The sequence below is a fragment of the Curcuma longa genome, chromosome 21, assembly GCF_044706935.1.
Source record: "Curcuma longa cultivar G26 ecotype Majalengka, Jawa Barat chromosome 21, ITB_CL_G26_1.1, whole genome shotgun sequence".
Taxonomy (NCBI): domain Eukaryota; kingdom Viridiplantae; phylum Streptophyta; class Magnoliopsida; order Zingiberales; family Zingiberaceae; genus Curcuma; species Curcuma longa.
Window position 1 is genome coordinate 4,254,002 of NC_133881.1, and position 18,285 is coordinate 4,272,286.

The 18,285-nt window shown below is 35.8% G+C and overlaps 1 protein-coding gene across 1 annotated transcript; it reads right to left on the reverse strand.

Annotated features, from left to right (window-relative positions):
• Nucleotides 1-1,037: 1,037 nt before the first annotated feature.
• LOC141815604 (zinc finger CCCH domain-containing protein 46) lies at nt 1,038-10,034 on the reverse strand. The gene is made up of 10 exons (XM_074703556.1): nt 9,841-10,034; nt 9,104-9,329; nt 8,665-8,759; nt 8,476-8,571; nt 7,750-7,843; nt 6,009-6,259; nt 5,826-5,926; nt 4,023-4,197; nt 2,495-2,546; nt 1,038-1,544 (listed from the first exon to the last, which is right to left on the reverse strand). Exons 1-10 carry the CDS (start codon nt 9,882-9,884, stop codon nt 1,509-1,511), a joined length of 1,170 nt encoding a protein of 389 aa, XP_074559657.1. The 5' UTR covers nt 9,885-10,034; the 3' UTR covers nt 1,038-1,508.
• Between the last annotated feature and the right edge of the window lie 8,251 nt (nt 10,035-18,285).

Below are 18,285 nucleotides of genomic sequence, written 5' to 3' on the forward strand. Positions count from 1 at the left end.
AGCTGATTACTGAACTTTACAGGGTGGGATTTTGCAGCTTATTATCTTATTAAAATTACAACTGACGTGTACCTCTCCACGAGCTACTACTCCCATGCCATTACTTTTATTTATTTTATTTTTATTTTTTTCCTTTCTACACCTCGTTTCACTGACAGTTCAAATTAGTTTATTAATGAGCATGGCAGGGTTTAAAAATGTCCTTCCTTTGACTGAAAATTAACTACAGAAGCACCAAGAGGGTTGGTTTTTTTTTTATTTTTATGAACAGTGTGTTAGAATGGGATCCAAGAAGGATTGCCATCATGAACCATCACATGTTTACTGCAAGTAAACATTAGTTTACATCTTTAAGCCAAGTGGTTTTAAGAATGCTTTCGAAATCAAACTGAATCGATTGGTTAACACATGGTGAAAGAGTTGCACCAGTCGAATATTGGGCAGATTTAACTTTCAAAGTTTCTTCTTCTTCTCATCCTTCTAGTTGTGGTGTTGACTTCAATCGAGTGAAACTGAACGTGTTTCTTTGTAGAGTTGTTCTTCAGAAATATAATATAGTAGAGGACCTTTAACTTCATAACAGTATACGAGCATTTAAAACCGTGATAAACATGGAACCTTTAAAACCAAAGTATATTAGCATTTAGAACCACAACCCATGATTTGTTTGATAGAGAAACTGAAATATATGGTCTTTAAAATTGTAGTTAGTCGAAACAAAAAGATTTGAAAGTTATACATGCACTAAAAAATATTATTTGAAGGTCGGGTGATCTTTAAGGCTCGTATTTGCAAGTAGAATCATCCTCAATTATATCGCATGCATCATGAAAGGGATCATAGAACCATATCGCAAGAAAGAACAAAAAACACTAAGAAATTCTTCAAACTGCACCAGATCGTCCATCTCCCTATGAAAAAAATTATCTTTTTTATTGAATTAATTAACTAAGCATTTATCCAAAACATCACTTAATATTTTCATTCGTTTACTCGCCTAACAAATCCTGATTATTTTGACGAACGTAGTCGCAATAGAAATGATGACCGACACTTACTTTTTTTTTTAACAAAAGGTATTTAATTATGCATCAAATATATATAATTACAATAATAAATCGAGAATATAAAAACAGAGACAGAAAACTTGCAAACAGAGGTTCTTCAGAACCTTGTGCATCAGAATAGAGGGCATAAAAGCTGGAAATGGATTCAAAACCTTGTGCATCAGAATCAAATTCAGTATACCCTCCAATCCACTTGGCAGAGGTTCTTCGTGAGTAGCTTGGTTTTTTTATGCAAAGAACTTCAGCTTGAAAGGAGCATGGCCTCCAAAGAGTTTGATGAAGCAAAGAGATTACATTTTTGATGCCTGAGGCTTATCACATTAAGTTGGAAAGTGAACATCCTCCCGCCGCATCTTGGAGAAAGCAGCATTTGGCAGAGAAAGCATCTGCTGAACCCGTGAGGATAAGCAAATCTTCATTTCCTCCGTAGTAGTGATATTGTCAACATACTCCGGCTGGAGGCGGTCTTTCAGGAATCTGGAGACAAACTATATGAGAAACCAATGCCATATTTGACTAGAAGATACAAAAGATCAGCATTGGCACAAGAAAATTATCTAATTTACTGAATGCAATAGCCAAGGAATCAAATAGCCACTACTAGGGAATCATGGACATGGAAGGAATAAATATTCTTTTAGGAATTCCTTCATGAAATTCTTTGTTCATCTCGTCTAGCTCACACAATTTGCCCAATGTGATGAATCCAATGTACCTGCTCAACCAACTCAATCACACTGGCTACTGACTTAGTGGTCATCCCTCTTGGATTGACTAGTCCATTTGCCCAACTGACTCATTCAGCTCAACCTGCCTAGCTTATTGACTTGATTGGCATGTTTAGACCAGCCAAAGCCTATCAGGACCACCTGAACTGCTCAATACGATGGATTTGTCTGGACAATCAAAACCATTTAGCCCACTTGACTCAACCAAACCAACTATCACAACCAACTCAATCTACATGTCCAGATTGGCCAATCAATTCAGAAATCAAGTAGTTTAATCAGCTGGACTATTCAGCTCAGCCTATTCAACCTAATTTGCTTGTTTAAAATAAATATTTTTTTAATAATTTAGAAAAATGAAGCAGAGAAAGAATAGCTATTCTTAAAAGAAAGTAAGAAATAATTATCCTAGGAATTACAGTTCCATGAGAATTTGTGTTCCATGTTTATTTTTGCAACCAAAATAGGAACGCATTCATCTGGAATAGAAATAGAATCACTATTTTTATGGACCACCTGCACTACAGATTTTTGTAGAAGCTGAACAAAGTTTTCTAGATTAACAAATATGTTAGTCACATTGATTAAGCCAAAGTTATGGTAAGGAACAATGCAACTCAATCACTGTCCTTAACATTAAACTAAAAAAATCTGAAAATCCAGGGCATTTCAGAAATCATTTCCAAGAATAAAGCATACCTCTCCTATCTTCCATTCTTCCTTTCTCCAAATACTATCATCAACCTCAAACCTGTGTGAAGAAATCTAATTAGACAAATTGAACGATAATTACTATAATTTGAATGACACTTCACATGAACTTGATTAAAAGCATAGAAAAAATAGAAGTACCAATGATATGAATAAAAATAACTCCAACAACTTGATCACCGATTGGGAACACTGTATGGTTATCTGTACTTATAGTTAATTACCTTACTGTTTGTAAGGTACTGTGTTTTAGGAAATTTATGCGTACACTATAGATCTCAACAGCTAGATTACTGGCCAAGTAAATCTAAAACAATTCAGAATAATAAACCATATATTAGAATTATCATTGAGTTATTACTGTTAATAGTTAAATGTACTATGGGTTTAGCCATACAATGGGTATTTAGGTATTGGATATTATGTGTCCTATACATATGGTGCAAGAGTCTACTTTTGGAAGTAAGAGTGAAGTATTTTCCCTCTTAAATATAACATTTAAATCCCATGCAAAGACTGAGTAGCAGACCACCCTTGTTCAGAAGATCTGCAGTGATAGGTTATTTTAATGTTAGCATGCCCTGTAGAAGCAGTATGTATTACTGGTAGATTACTATGTGCCCAGACAAAAATATTTTCATTAATTTTTAGTTGTGTATTTGATCTACAGTGGCCTTAAGGTGAGAGAATATTAATAAAAATAACTCAGCAACTTGATCACTGATTGTAAACACTGTATGATTATCTGTACTTCTAGTTAATTACCTTACTGCTCTGTAAGATACTGTGTTTTAGGAAATTTTTGCATACACTCTAGACCTACTGCTAGATTACTGGCCAAGCAAATCTAAAATGAGTCAGAATAATAAACCATATATTAGAATTATCATTGAGTTATTGTTGTTAGGAGTTAAATGTCTACGGCTTTAGCCCTACAATGGGTATTTAGTTATTGGGCATTATATTGTGTCCTATAGCTATGGTGCAAAATTCAATTTTTGGACGTAACAGTGAAGTATTTCCCTTTTAAATATAACATTGAAGTCCCACGCAAAGACTGAGTGGCAGACCATCCTTGTTCAGAAGATCTGCAGTGATTGGTTATTTTAATGTTAGCATGCCCTTTAAAAGCAGTATGTACTACTGGTAGATTACTGTCTAGACAGACAATATTTTCATTCATTTTTAGTTGTTTATTCAATCTACAGTGGCCGGCCATATTTTTCATGTTTCTAAAGAATAGCAGCGAGCGAGCAAGTAATGTGATTATTATATCCATTCTCCTTCGATTAAAGTTACCTTTCAAGGTATCATTCCCATATTGGAAATGACATCTACCTAAATTGACTCCTAGTTTAGATAACACATAGTATATAATAGGTAAAGGGGCCTCAAACATATCATACGTAAGGTTAGATGGAGAAAAAATGATTATCACGCTAAGTGGCTAAAGAATTACACAGGAACAATGTTCAATGTGCAATACTAGTAATGCAGATAAAATGCACAAACTTACTCATCATCACTTGAAGGGGTACCAACCCTACTAACAGAGTTGAGTTGTTGACTATTTGTGACACCAAAAGTCTGGGGAGACGGAGACCCAATAGGTCTTACATTAAAGTTAAATGAAGAAACACTCGGATTTGGAAAGTTTCCAGCTGGTTGTATTGGCTGCTGACCAAACAATCCTGTATTGCTGAAACATGAGTAATCAAAACGACAACAACAAAAAATCTAGCAGTAATGAAAATAGAAGGGGATGAAAGTGGAATTTTAATTGAACAGTATTTCTGCTATGAGAAAAAAACTGCACAAATTTCTATCAAACCCAGGAAAGACTCTGTAACAGAATTTGAATCATTTTATGCATTGTATGATTAGTGGTATTGCCAGAATAATGAACTTGGACCTTTCATTTGACTCCAAATTCAGATATTTAACTAGAATCAAAGATTAGACTAGCCTATATGTTTCTACAAATTTTGTTCTAAAATGAAAAATATAGTGCTCGAATAGAGTGACCATCATATTTCCATTCAGAAAACATAGTTTTCCAACCTTTCTAAATTCTTTTTCAACCTTCTTCAGCTAATCAAGACTAAAATAATTTTTAAAAAATAGGAACAAAAGAGAAAAAACAATCAAAGAATACTTGAAAATTTATGATCAGAGATTTTTTTTTCCAATGTTTTCACAAAAGAGAAAAACGTTTAACATTTTTCACCATTGCAAATTAAGACTTGCATAGCAATGCTTATAAGGTCCACTCACCTATTCAACAGGTCTGAGATAAAAATAACAGTGAAAGTTTGTTTTCTCTTCCTATGTCATTTTAAAAATAGCCAAGTAATTCGATTAGAAACTGAATTTTGCCTAGTCCAACTGAGCAAATTTTGGAATGAAGCTGCTCTTTACAGTGCTGAATATCATTATTCTCAGTCCATAGCCATCTCAGTTACTTTGCTCACTTCTAAACCATTTAAAGCTATGTTTAATTCATAACTCCATCTACTTTTCACTATCCAGGCAAGATGGTGATGCACTCACAGCTATACATAGAAAGTTTTAGTAAAGGCACATTCAAAATACATGGTCAAGCAGAGTTGCATATGTAGCTCACTGTTAAGTCCGCTTGGCTGGCAATATCACTATGGTTCCTCTATCCTAAGCTTAGTTAGAAAGGAAAATTATTAATGTTTCAGATTGTCAAAACCGCCTAAAAAGGAAAATAAAATCCTTAGGTTCATTTTAAAGCATATTTTAATACCACAAAAGAAGGTTCCTACTAATTTGCAAATACACTCCATAGTTTCTCAACCTTTTTTAAGACAACCTCTTGATAGGTTTGAAAGTGGATCTAATTTTGAACCTCGCATTGTTGCAAGAACTGCCAAACTACCTAGGACTGACTATAAAATGAAACTGTACAAGACTTCAAACTGTATTAACTCATCACTGAATGCTGACCACAACAAAATGAACCATTTTGTGCATGTAACTGCTCTTTTATTAACACCATAAAGGCATATAATTGCCAATCAGCTAAACCGACTCCAATTCAATAGAGAATTATGTTAACAGACAACAAATGGAACTAGTAACCCAGTGTAGTGCAGATGAAAGTAAAACAATATATTGATGTGGTATGACGAGATGGTAACAATTAAACAATACAAATGGCATAGATGAACTTCAAGTAAAAAAAATGTATTGAAATGGTTCGATGAGATGGTAACAATGAAACAATAAAAATGATACAGATGAATTTCAACCATTCAACGTAAGGAAAATAACATATTATTTGCAGCTACAACACCTGAATTTCCATATTTTCCAAGACCAAAAGAACTTTGGCTGGCTTTCTGGAAGGGGCTAGGTTGAGCAAAATTACTGCTGGGGAATCCTTGTGGATCAGACCTGATAATAGGTACTGAAAGTTAAGGAAAATAGAAAGTCACGGAAAAAAACTGGTTCTAATTTGAAAAACCTAAAGAAAAACCTGTTCTCAGAGCTAAGATTAGTTGCTGCCGTTAGTTGACTAAAACTTGAAAAAGAGGGGACATTGTTTCCTTGCACATTTACAGATGATGCATTGTTCATGAACACAGGAGACTGACTCATCTGAGGTGTGCTTGAAATGGGAGCGGAATTCATCCGATGAAAACTAGGACTTTGTGAACCATATGGTTTTTTCAATAAATTATCAAATTCATTCAACTTGGAAAGGTATAATTTCCTCTCTCTCTCAACCTGCACAGGAAAGTAGGTTCTTTAAGCATTTCTAGGCCACAAAGGGAAAGAAATGATATGCTCTAGCATGTCAGTTACATCTTAGTTTAGTCCCATATGAGAAATTGTCGGTCGACATGGAAGGATGATAAACCTTAGCTAATGGAATTACTGTCAACTTGAAATCAAGCATTTATGGTTAAGTGGTTGGATCTATTAAGTTACCGGTCAGTCCTCTTGAACAAATTATAATAGTAGTATTCTTGATATCAGAGCATGCTTAACTGTACACACAATGAGGTGTTCCAACAGGAAAAAGACTGTCAATGGTGATGGTACTATCATCGGATTAAAGGTAACATGCTGTTGATTAGGGATTATACTAAGCTATAAATTAGATGTTGAACTTCAACAAAGACATCAAAACTGAATGTGAAAATTTTACCACTGTAGTTTACTTCCACATGGAAGTATGGGTTAATAGAAGCATTTATAAAGCTTAGATGAGAGACCATTAATTCAAGTTTAAGCATTTCAGGCAAATGTCTATCAAGATAATGGATCAATTCTCTTATTTTGTGGATTTTATATAAAGGGGAACTCTTGGTAGATAATTTGCAGTTAACGGCTGATTATTGAATTACATAACATTGGCAAGAGCGCAATGTTGTTTACCACAGTATGTTCCACTGTACACAAACATTATGTTATGCCCCCTTCTCTCTTTGTATACTAGGAAAAATAAAAGAACAATTTTCCAATTTCTGGTAAACATATTTAACAATTAGTTTCATGGCACTTGACAAACAGTAAACAAACTGTATCACAATTTATTGCTTACTACAAATAAAGGGTTGTGTCCTGCTAAATTGCTGATGCAATAATCATAATACAAGGACATTTAAGCTTATAGGACCAGTTTTCTACATAATTATGCTGCTGCAATAAGTAGAAGCCTTAATATTTTAATAATAAATTTCATGATTCCCTAACATAAATTAAAACTCCCATGCGACTTAAGTATAACTGCAGGAGATTGCCACCTCTTTCTAGTTTCTATATCCATGATCCTCTTCAAAACAAGCTTCTTATGCAATACATATATGTGTGTAAAGATAAGAAAAAAGTATGAATGACATGATCAAGAGAGTAAAGTTATTCAAAATTAGTCAGTCAATTAAGTCAATAACCTTTCTAAAACTAAATTGATATATCTCTCTACATGCTCAGTGAGTTAATTTTTTAGCCTATACATGTCTACAAGAGACTTGATATGAAAGGACAGTATATCCATACAGGAACCATTTAAAATTTACATCTAATACAATTAGAGTGTCCTCCGAGATATAATCAACGGTTTCAGCTGCTTCTAACTCTAAAGTGGTACAGATTATCAGCGAGACAATATAGAGTGGTTGGACATCATCTTATCTACACTATCAAAGCACAGTGTTATCAGTTAGTTTAATGACTTGGGGGGAGATAAAGAGAGAATCAGCTTTGGAGCTTACAATAGACTGAACACTTAATCCTTGCCTTGCATCATCATATGCAGCTGACCGAAGTTCTTCATAACTGATATCACCAACAATGTCACAAGGACCACTATTGGAAAAGTGATTAGTCAGTCAATGAGGCGATACTATGCACATCAGCAGGAATTGTAAAATGAAAGGCAATAATGAGTTATTTGAATCCAATTTAGTAATTTTGTAAATATAATGTATCACATAGTGTTAAATTGTTAATAACAGTGCAATTTCCAGAATAGCAAATATTTGAACCTTTTTTCTTCCCATTTTTTTTATCAAGTGATGCTAATGAAATTTAATGGTCAACAGCAATAATTAAAGCAACAAAATTGTGGTCTCTGTTATTTATGGTGGCTTGTAATTGTCTTATACATGTGTCCATATAGTTTCAAGAATGTGATGGCTAAGCATGATAATGAATAATGCATAGTGTCACATCACATGTTATTAGGATACAAATATATCTACATAATTCATCCACAAGAACCAGGCTACTAAGTCACAAATTCATTAGAATATAAAAAACAAATGAGGTTTGTCACATACTCTAGAATGCCAACAAACGAAAAAGGAAAAAAATAAGAGAAAACATCAAACAGTATATACATGTATCCAAAGGTCTATATGATTTGTGGTTGTGCATTAATGCATCATAAGAAAGCTTACTAGGCTTTATCAGGTAGATATGAGTTTAAAATAACTTACTACTTGCAATGTCCATAACAAGTAAACTTCCAAAGAGGTGCTTCATTCTTAAAATCTTCAATTATTTGTTTTTTGCAGGATTCAGGATTTGTGCACCTATTGATAACAAAAGAAAAGAAAACCTCTAAAAGTTATCCCGTGTTAGCAAAAGCAAAGACCAAATTAATCATATGTGTCATGGAAACACACTTGTGATCTGATGCTTGGGACTGAGCTTGAGCTTGTGAAGCAGTTACATTTGTAGCTCCAGATGAGGATGATCTTGTCCACTTGTTTTCAAATGGCTGACAACATACACAAAAATCAAAACCAATCATGGCTTGAAAAGTGAAAATCAAAATCTGATACAGAATGGCAGAACAACAGCGAAGAATCAGATTTTTCTTGGTGTCTGTGTACCAAACAGCCAGTATGATAGAAATTACAAAATCTTCACACAAAGGCAAACCCAGACATCTTTCACAGAAGATTTTAAAGAAAACACCCATGAACATTACCTGGAGAAAGGGTATTGGTTTTATACCAGACCCCCATATGATGGACAACATTGAAGTACCATAATCATGCACATACTGATAAAAGTTTGAGATTACTAACATAACCTTATAAAAGTAATGTGAGAAAGCACCTTGGCAGGAGGTTGGTATTTAGCTACGAAATTGGAGGAACCTTTCTGAGGGATGTCGTTCTGTAATTGGGGCTTGTTTTGCACTCCAAAACCGTAAGGATTTGGCTTTTGTGGCTGAGTAGTATTTGGAAAGTGTATGGTACTCTGGTTGCCAAAACCGTAGGGATTAGGTTTTGCCTCTTGTTGAGTGGTATGAAGAAATTTGCAGCGAGATCCATATTGGCAACTGAAAAAAATCAGTATTAGTTAAGTGGCTGGTGAATTTTAGCCAATTAACATTTACATGAACTGAATAAACAACACCAACAAATTAGAGACAAGTACGTGAAAGACCAAGATAGCTGCAATGTTACGGAAGAATTATGGATATAATGCCGTAAATTAGTGATCCACCTTGCTTGTAACTTATCAATGATTTCTATGATTATTAATAAAAAAAAACTTAAATTCTCATCCAAATTCATGTGCTCATGGGTAATTAAATCGTCATCATTGTCAAGACATGTTTTTTCCTACCTATTTGGTCCCATTGAGTTTATGCAAAATGCCTAGTAAAATCATAGGAAGTTAACTGGCAAATAAAAAGGCTTTAAGAAGGGGAAAAATCAAAGAAGAGCAGGCAAAACCTTGACTTTCATCGACAAGCAGGATTCTGATTCTTAAGATAGATAACAGCTGGTCCAAAAAAGGGCAGAGAAAATGCGTAGCAATCATGAAAGCGCAAAAGCTGAATTTACCTTCCGCGCTGAAAATTCCTACAGAGCTCCTTCTTCCGATTCATCCCGCAGCGAACCTTGAATCACGGCTCTTGTTTGCCTGTGGAATGGAGAAGAACAATTGGCACAAAAGATTGGGAGATACTTCACTTCCGCCTATGGATCAGTGTCTTGAATAAGCGATTTCGCCCAAAACTGGAAAAAAAAATTCAAACCTCGCGACCTCCAACACAAATTGGGCGCTAGGGTTCTCCTGTATCGACCACGGCGCACGCAAATCAAACGAAAACTGAGTCAGCATCAATTTTGACTCGGTCTCAGTTAGCCAGACAAATGATAAATCACAGAAATGGCGATTTAATTTGGATTATAAACGATTATGAAGGCTAATTTGAGGATTTTATTGTTTTTTAAAAAAGTTGAAACTTCTATATTTTTTATCCTACCTAATACACTTAAATAAATTTATTAGGATAACGGAACTTGCTTTTAAATACCCAAACCCAAACTCACCTTTGTGATCAGTCCCCACCCATGATTTTCTTTGCATGCAGTACCCAAAAATTTGTTTCAACTCCCCAATACATGAAATTACAAAATTACCCCTTCCCTATCTCTTCTTCTCCCTTGTTCACGAGACACGCATCTCATTTCACTCCTTCTCTCCCTACGTTCACGAGCCACGACCCGCCTGCCTTCTTCCTTTTTCTTCCTGGCGAGACCTTCTTCAAAACCCTAACCAACATTTTTCTTCTTCTCGACGACACCATCCTCAAAACCCTAATTGGTTTTCCACCATTTCCTTTTCCTCCATTTGTTGATGGCACAATCTCCGTTTCCTTGTCCAAACCCTGAACGGTGACACCATCTCACACCGACGATGAGATTGAAGCAAGAGCATACGCGCCCAAACTGAAGCAAGCGTCGAAATCCATTGATCGAGAGCTTCACCTCAAAAATTAGTAAATTTCTTAATTTTTCTGTGCAGGTCAAATTGGGGAACCACATGAGGAAAATCGAGGTCTAGTTGCTTCGCCCAAGTAGATCCTTCCTGTAGAAACGCCTCCAATCCATTCCATCAATGTGCTGACTACTGCTGGACAAGAACCCCCAGGGCGAAAGAACAAAGGGAAGAGAATCGAGCAAGTCTGTTGCTTTCTCCTGTTCCTCCTTTTCGCTAGAACTGATGCTTGAAGAAAAGGCCGGATTTTTTTCGGTTTGCATCTAAGAATCTCACAGTTGAACTTCAAAATATTTCAAATTTTGATAATAGAAATGCAACATCTTTTTCCCAAGCTATTCCTCATTTATTTTGCTTATGAAACTGCAGCATTGTTCTCCTCTTAGTTTCTTCCTTTCAACAAGGAGCGAAGCATGAAGAAGAAACTGATAAAGCAATTGCAGGAAGAAATCTCGCTCCTAATTGCAGAAATGCATCTAATCCATACCACCAATCTTCAGAATATTGCTCTTCAAGGAAATTGCACTTGCAAACAATTTACTTTCTCCTTTCTTATTTTCTGAAAATTACAAACTGAACCTGAACATTCATTTTCATATTCATGCTAAATCTAGTGTGGTTTTTCTTGTCATGCTTTGTCTTATTTTGTTTTGGTTCTTCTCATAAGATACAAACACTGATCTAGTTAATATTGAGAGGAAGGAGGACAAGAAGGCAGAGAAAGTAGGCATGGAGATCATCAACCCCAATTGTGCAAATGCATCAAATCCATACCACAAATGTGCTGACTACTGCTTCAACAAGTAAAACAATTTTTGTAGCTCACTTCGAAGGACAAACATGTGACATTGTTTGTGGTTTCCCTGTTTCTGTACTGCATCCTTTTAGCTTTTATTGACTGTTTATAGCCCTTATTTTTCATTGTCATCCAATGCGCTTTCTGTAAAAAAGAACAGTCAACTGATATCTCTGACTCTTTCATGTATTATCAATCTATTGAAGCTTGAACTCCAAAAAAGAGAGTATTATCATATGATAAACAAAAAAAGGAATCCAACTTCCTACTTAAACAGAAGAAGATGAAAAAGGAAAACACAGCAACAAAGAAGAATATAAATTGCTATATATGATTAAATGGAGAAACATCCTCAAATCCCTTGCATTAAGTATTTTTCAGCAAGTCTCTCAATTTTATTATAATTTTTCTAGATTAATGTTAGAAATTATTTCCATTAGTATAGCAATGGAGTCATGGAGGCTGTGGACTAATACTATAAGATAGAGTTATATTGGTGCAGGAATAGAGTCAAAATCTTTAGCATTATATGATTTTTGTGACTAATACTATAAGATAGAGTTATATTGGTGCAGGAAGCATGGAACCCGGAGGACCAAGTCATGGAGGCTGTGGAGCAAGCGATGAAGCAGATCAAGGAAAAGCCCAACCTTCAGGCAACTACCCGGTTGGCAGGCCTTATGAACTCCTTAGTGAATACGAGGAACTGGGCCAAGAATCCAACGGAAGGACCATCTTACACCTTGAAGACCACAACATCAGAAAAAGAATAACCCAAATTGAAGTAGAAGCAGTGGAGCAAGTCTTCCACAGTATCAGAGAACTGGAACAGATCTGCCAACTCAAGGAATATGACTTTCAACATCATGCCCATCGAGAAGGAACAAAGAAAGACAATTATTGGAGACAACATCTTCCAACTGTCATCAGCACAAGAAAAGAACTCTGGAATGCCCTTCTCCTACTAGAGCGTGATAAAAGAAGTGCTGGAGCATCCACCATAGTAACACATTTTTCAATATACAGGAAAAGGAGGAGGATAGAACAAAGAAGAGACATGGATACAACTACAAGAAGGTGTACTCAATCCAGCGGCAGCATTCATGGCTTGTTGTTGCTTTAAGAATCTTTTTCTGTTAAGTCATTGACTTTAATGTAGATTTTATGTAATATGAGCTCGATACTAGTTCATGTGATGTTTAAAACTTGTGTGATATCTATAGATAATCATTTTGGTTAGTGACTTGAAGATCTTATTATGTATTTGCTCTACCTTATATCATTGAATGATATGTTTCGTTCAATACATGATGTTTATTTCTATCAAATTTGTGGGAGGAGATGCTGCCAGAATTTTATACTCAAATTTCGTCAAATTATACTCAATATAAACAAAATCATACTTTAATTTCCATAATATATACTCAAATTTTGCATATATTTTCAGCAAATAAACTGTTTGCTCTTGACATTTTAGTTCACCTATGAAATTAAATGAAATCGTACTCGATCTCTGTCGATTTGAACTGAAATTCCAACAATGTGTACCAAAATTTCTCTGTTTTGTACCGAGAGTATACTTACTCTTGGCATGACTTTCCTTGTGGTACTAATAGTGGCACTCTCACCAAGTGACATGCTTCCCTACTTGGCTACTAAGTCATGTATATGTGTGGTTGCCTCAAGAGTAAGTTTTTATAAGGTAGTGAAATAATAATGGTGGAACTTTATACTCAAAATCTCTAAATTTGTACTTGATAACAGTCGAATTATACTGGATTTCTCAAAATGTAGACTAAAATTTTTTTATTTTCTACCGAGAGTACACTTGCCCTTGGCAGGTTGACTCAACATCATGGTGGAACTATATACTCAAATTTTCTAAATTTGTACTCGATATCAGTCGAATTGTACTGGATTTCTCACTACACATGGTGGTCGACCACGTGGTCAACCACCACATGGTGTGGTCGACCACGTGGTCGACCATCACATGCCAACCAATTTCAGCTATTTTAACGGTTAATAATAGGAATATGGAATTCTATACTCAAATTTCCTAAATTTGTACTCGATATCAGTCGAATTGTACTGGATTTCTCAAAATGTATACTGAAATTTCTCTATTTTGTACCGAGAGTACACTTGCTCTTGTCAGGTTGACTCAACATTATGGTGGAACTATATACTCAAATTTTCTAAATTTGTACTCGATATCAGTCAAATTGTACATGATTTCTCACTACACATGATGGTCAACCACGTGGTCGACCACCACATGCCAACCAATTTTGGCTATTTTAACGGTTAATAATAGGAATGCGGAATTCTATACTCAAATTTTCTAAATTTATACTCGATATCAGTCGAATTGTACTGAATTTCTCAAAATTTGTACTGATATTTCTCAATTTTGTACCGAGAGTTCACTTACTTTTGGCATGATCCCTTTGTGGTGGAATGAAAATGGCAAGCTCACCCTTGTCATGCTCTCCTACTTGGTTACCAAGTCATATGTATGTGAGGTTGGCTCAACATCATGGTGGAACTATATACTCAAATTTCCTAAATTTGTACTCGATCTCAGTCGAATTGTATTGGATTTCTCAAAATGTATACTGAAATTTTGTAACGACCCGGCCCGTCCGCTCGTGGGAATTCTACTTATCCCGACCCCTATTTTTCTGTGGATCATGGGTCGTCCACCATCGACCATGTCGTTACCTACTAGAACTTTCCACCCCTACCCAGTGGATTTTTGCCTTCCCCAGATTCGAACTCTAAACTTGCAGGCCAATGTACTAAAGTTCCTTGAATCTGGTAACCAAGTGAGAAGATCTCATAGGTGGACGGGTCGGGTCGTTACAAATTTCTTAGTTTTATACCGAGAGTTCACCTGCTTTTGTCATGATCCCTTTGTGGTGGAATGATAATGGCAAGCTCACCCTTGGCATGCTCTCCTACTTGGTTACTAAGTCATACGTATGTGAGGTTGGCTCAACATCATGGTAAAACTATATACTCAAATTTCCTAAGTTTGTACTCCATCTCCGTTGAATTGTACTGAATTTCTCAAAATGTATACTGAAATTTCTCAATTTTGTACCGAGAGTTCACTTGCTCTTGGCATGATCCCTTTGTGGTGGAATGATAATGGCAAGCTCACCCTTGGCATGCTCTCCAACTTGATTACTAAACCATATGTATGTGAGGTTGGCTCAACATCATGGTGGAACTATATACTCAAATTTCTTAAATTTGTACTCGATCTCCGTCGAATTGTACTGAATTTCTCAAAATGTATACTGAAATTTCTCAATTTTGTACCGAGAGTTCACTTGCTCTTGGCATGATCCCTTTGTGGTGGAATGATAATGGCAAACTCACCCTTGGCATGCTCTCCAACTTGATTACTAAACCATATGTATGTGAGGTTGGCTCAACATCATGGTGGAACTATATACTCAAATTTCCTAAATTTGTACTCGATCTAAGTCGAATTGTACTGGATTTCTCAAAATGTATACTAAAATTTCTCAGTTTTGTACCGAGAGTTCACTTGCTCTTGGCATGATCCCTTTGTGGTGGAATGATAATGGCAAGCTCACCCTAGGCATGCTCTTCTACTTGATTACTAAGTCATATGTATGTGAGGTTGGCTCAACATCATGGTGGAACTATATACTTAAATTTCCTAAATTTATACTCGATCTCAGTCGAATTGTACTGGATTTCTTAAAATTTATACTGAAATTTCTCAGTTTTATACCGAGAGTTCATTTGCTCTTGGCATGATCCCTTTGTGGTGAAATGATAATGGCAAGCTCACCCTTGGCATGCTCTCCTACTTAGTTACTAAGTCATATGTATGTGAGGTTGGCTCAACATCATGGTGGAACTATATACTCAAATTTCCTAAATTTGTACTCGATCTCAGTCGAATTGTACTGGATTTCTCAAAATGTGTACTGATATTTCTCAGTTTTGTACCAAGAGTTCACTTGCTCTTGGTATGATTCCCTTTGTGGTGGATTAATAATGGCAAGCTCACCCTTGACATGCTCTCCTACTTGGTTACTAAGTTATATGTATGTGAGGTTGGCTCAACATCATGGTGGAACTATATACTCAAATTTTCTAAATTTGTACTCGATCTCAGTCGAATTGTACTGGATTTCTCAAAATGTATACTGAAATTTCTCAATTTTGTACCGAGAGTTCACTTGCTCTTGGCATGATCCCTTTGTGGTGGAATGATAATGGCAAGTTCACCCTTGGCATGCTCTCCAACTTGATTACTAAACCATATGTATGTGAGGTTGGCTCAACATCATGGTGGAACTATATACTCAAATTTTCTTAAATTTGTACTCGATCTCCGTCGAATTGTACTGAATTTCTCAAAATGTATACTGAAATTTCTCAATTTTGTACCGAGAGTTCACTTGCTCTTGGCATGATCCCTTTGTGGTGGAATGATAATGGCAAGCTCACCCTTGGCATGCTCTCCAACTTGATTACTAAACCATATGTATGTGAGGTTGGCTCAACATCATGGTGGAACTATATACTCAAATTTCTTAAATTTGTACTCGATCTCCGTCGAATTGTACTGAATTTCTCAAAATGTATACTGAAATTTCTCAATTTTGTACCGAGAGTTCACTTGCTCTTGGCATGATCCCTTTGTGGTGGAATGATAATGGCAAACTCACCCTTGGCATGCTCTCCAACTTGATTACTAAACCATATGTATGTGAGGTTGGCTCAACATCATGGTGGAACTATATACTCAAATTTCCTAAATTTGTACTCGATCTAAGTCGAATTGTACTGGATTTCTCAAAATGTATACTAAAATTTCTCAGTTTTATACCGAGAGTTCATTTGCTCTTGGCATGATCCCTTTGTGGTGAAATGATAATGGCAAACTCACCCTTGGCATGCTCTCCTACTTAGTTACTAAGTCATATGTATGTGAGGTTGGCTCAACATCATGGTGGAACTATATACTCAAATTTCCTAAATTTGTACTCGATCTCAGTCGAATTGTACTGGATTTCTCAAAATGTGTACTGATATTTCTCAGTTTTGTACCAAGAGTTCACTTGCTCTTGGTATGATTCCCTTTGTGGTGGACTAATAATGGCAAGCTCACCCTTGACATGCTCTCCTACTTGGTTACTAAGTTATATGTATGTGAGGTTGGCTCAACATCATGGTGGAACTCTATACTCAAATTTTCTAAATTTGTACTCGATCTCAGTCGAATTGTACTGGATTTCTCAAAATGTGTACTGAAATTTTTCAGTTTTGTACCGAGAGTACACTTGCTCTTGGCATAATTCTCTTTGTGGTGGACTAATAATGACAAGCTCACCTTTGACATGCTCTCCTACTTTGTTACTATACTCAAATTTTCTAAATTTATACTCGATCTTAGTCGAATTGTATTGAATTTTTCAAAATGTATACTGAAAATTTACTATTTACTAAGAGTACTCTTGCTCTTGGTATGAAATTTGTACACTTGCTTTTGTAATATACTCAAATTTCCTAAATTTATACTCGATCTCAGTCGATTTGTACTGGATTTCTCAAAATGTGTATTGAAATTTCTCTGTTTTGTACCGAGAAAGCATTACCATATTTTCAGCAAGTATATTTACATATGTTTTCAGCAGGTATACATCCAATTTCCAGATTTTGAACTACATATCATTACCATGCACTACATTAACAACAAAACAATTCCAACATATGTTTTCAGCAGGTATACATCCAATTTCCAGACATAGTGGAACTACATATCACTATCTTTCGTGTAATTCAGAAAATAATATCTCCAGGCGAGATCGTTCCAGAATCATACTGTTGCAAGTTGGAATGTCCGTCGGCTTGGTGTAGCAGAGACGGCGTCTAAGTAGAACTATTCTTTATTCCTAATTTCCTTTTTTGTGTTTTGCTTTCCGAACTAGTGTTGGAGTGGCTTCAAACCATACAGCACAAATGCAACTAAAGGGTCAATTGATGGAATTAAGGATATAGTTGCTGTTGCTTCAGGCAAGGGCGGAGTTGGGAAGTCCACCACTGCAGGTCTAGTTCTTTCACTTCACCAGATTTAACTCTTTTTTCTTGGGCTTGATTTGAATCAGTTTAGCAGTTTAGGAACAAGAACTACATAGTTCTTAATGCTATATTCTTGTTAAACTAAGGTACTGAGTGTCTTTTGTATTTGAGGACAAAGTTCATCTTTTCATTAGGAGGTTGCAGGTGGTTTTGCTTCTTGCTAAGAATTTAGTGCAAGAATTCAGAATAACTTTGTCAGTTAAGTTCTAACCTCTCTAAGGCTATGATTCTTATCTCTGATGATATATTTAGCTCATTGTAACAACATAATGCCGAAGCCATGCTCTGGTGACGGCTTTGAGTTCTTTCCCTGGTTCTTTCTTACTGCCTTTGAACTCCTTTGCACTATCGACTTTACCATCATTAATCTTGATAGCTTTCTTCTTTTTGAATTAAAGGGTACTTCGGGTAGGGTGAGGTGATGAGCATCTCTGTGCAGCATAAGGGAAGAGCAAAATGGAAGGAGTAAGATTCATGTTGCCCAGCTTTGCTTGACAATGAATGTGATAATATTACGGAGTGTCAATATATATAAGCTAGAATGCAGAAAAGTGATTCATTGTTGCACAATAAAGCTTAT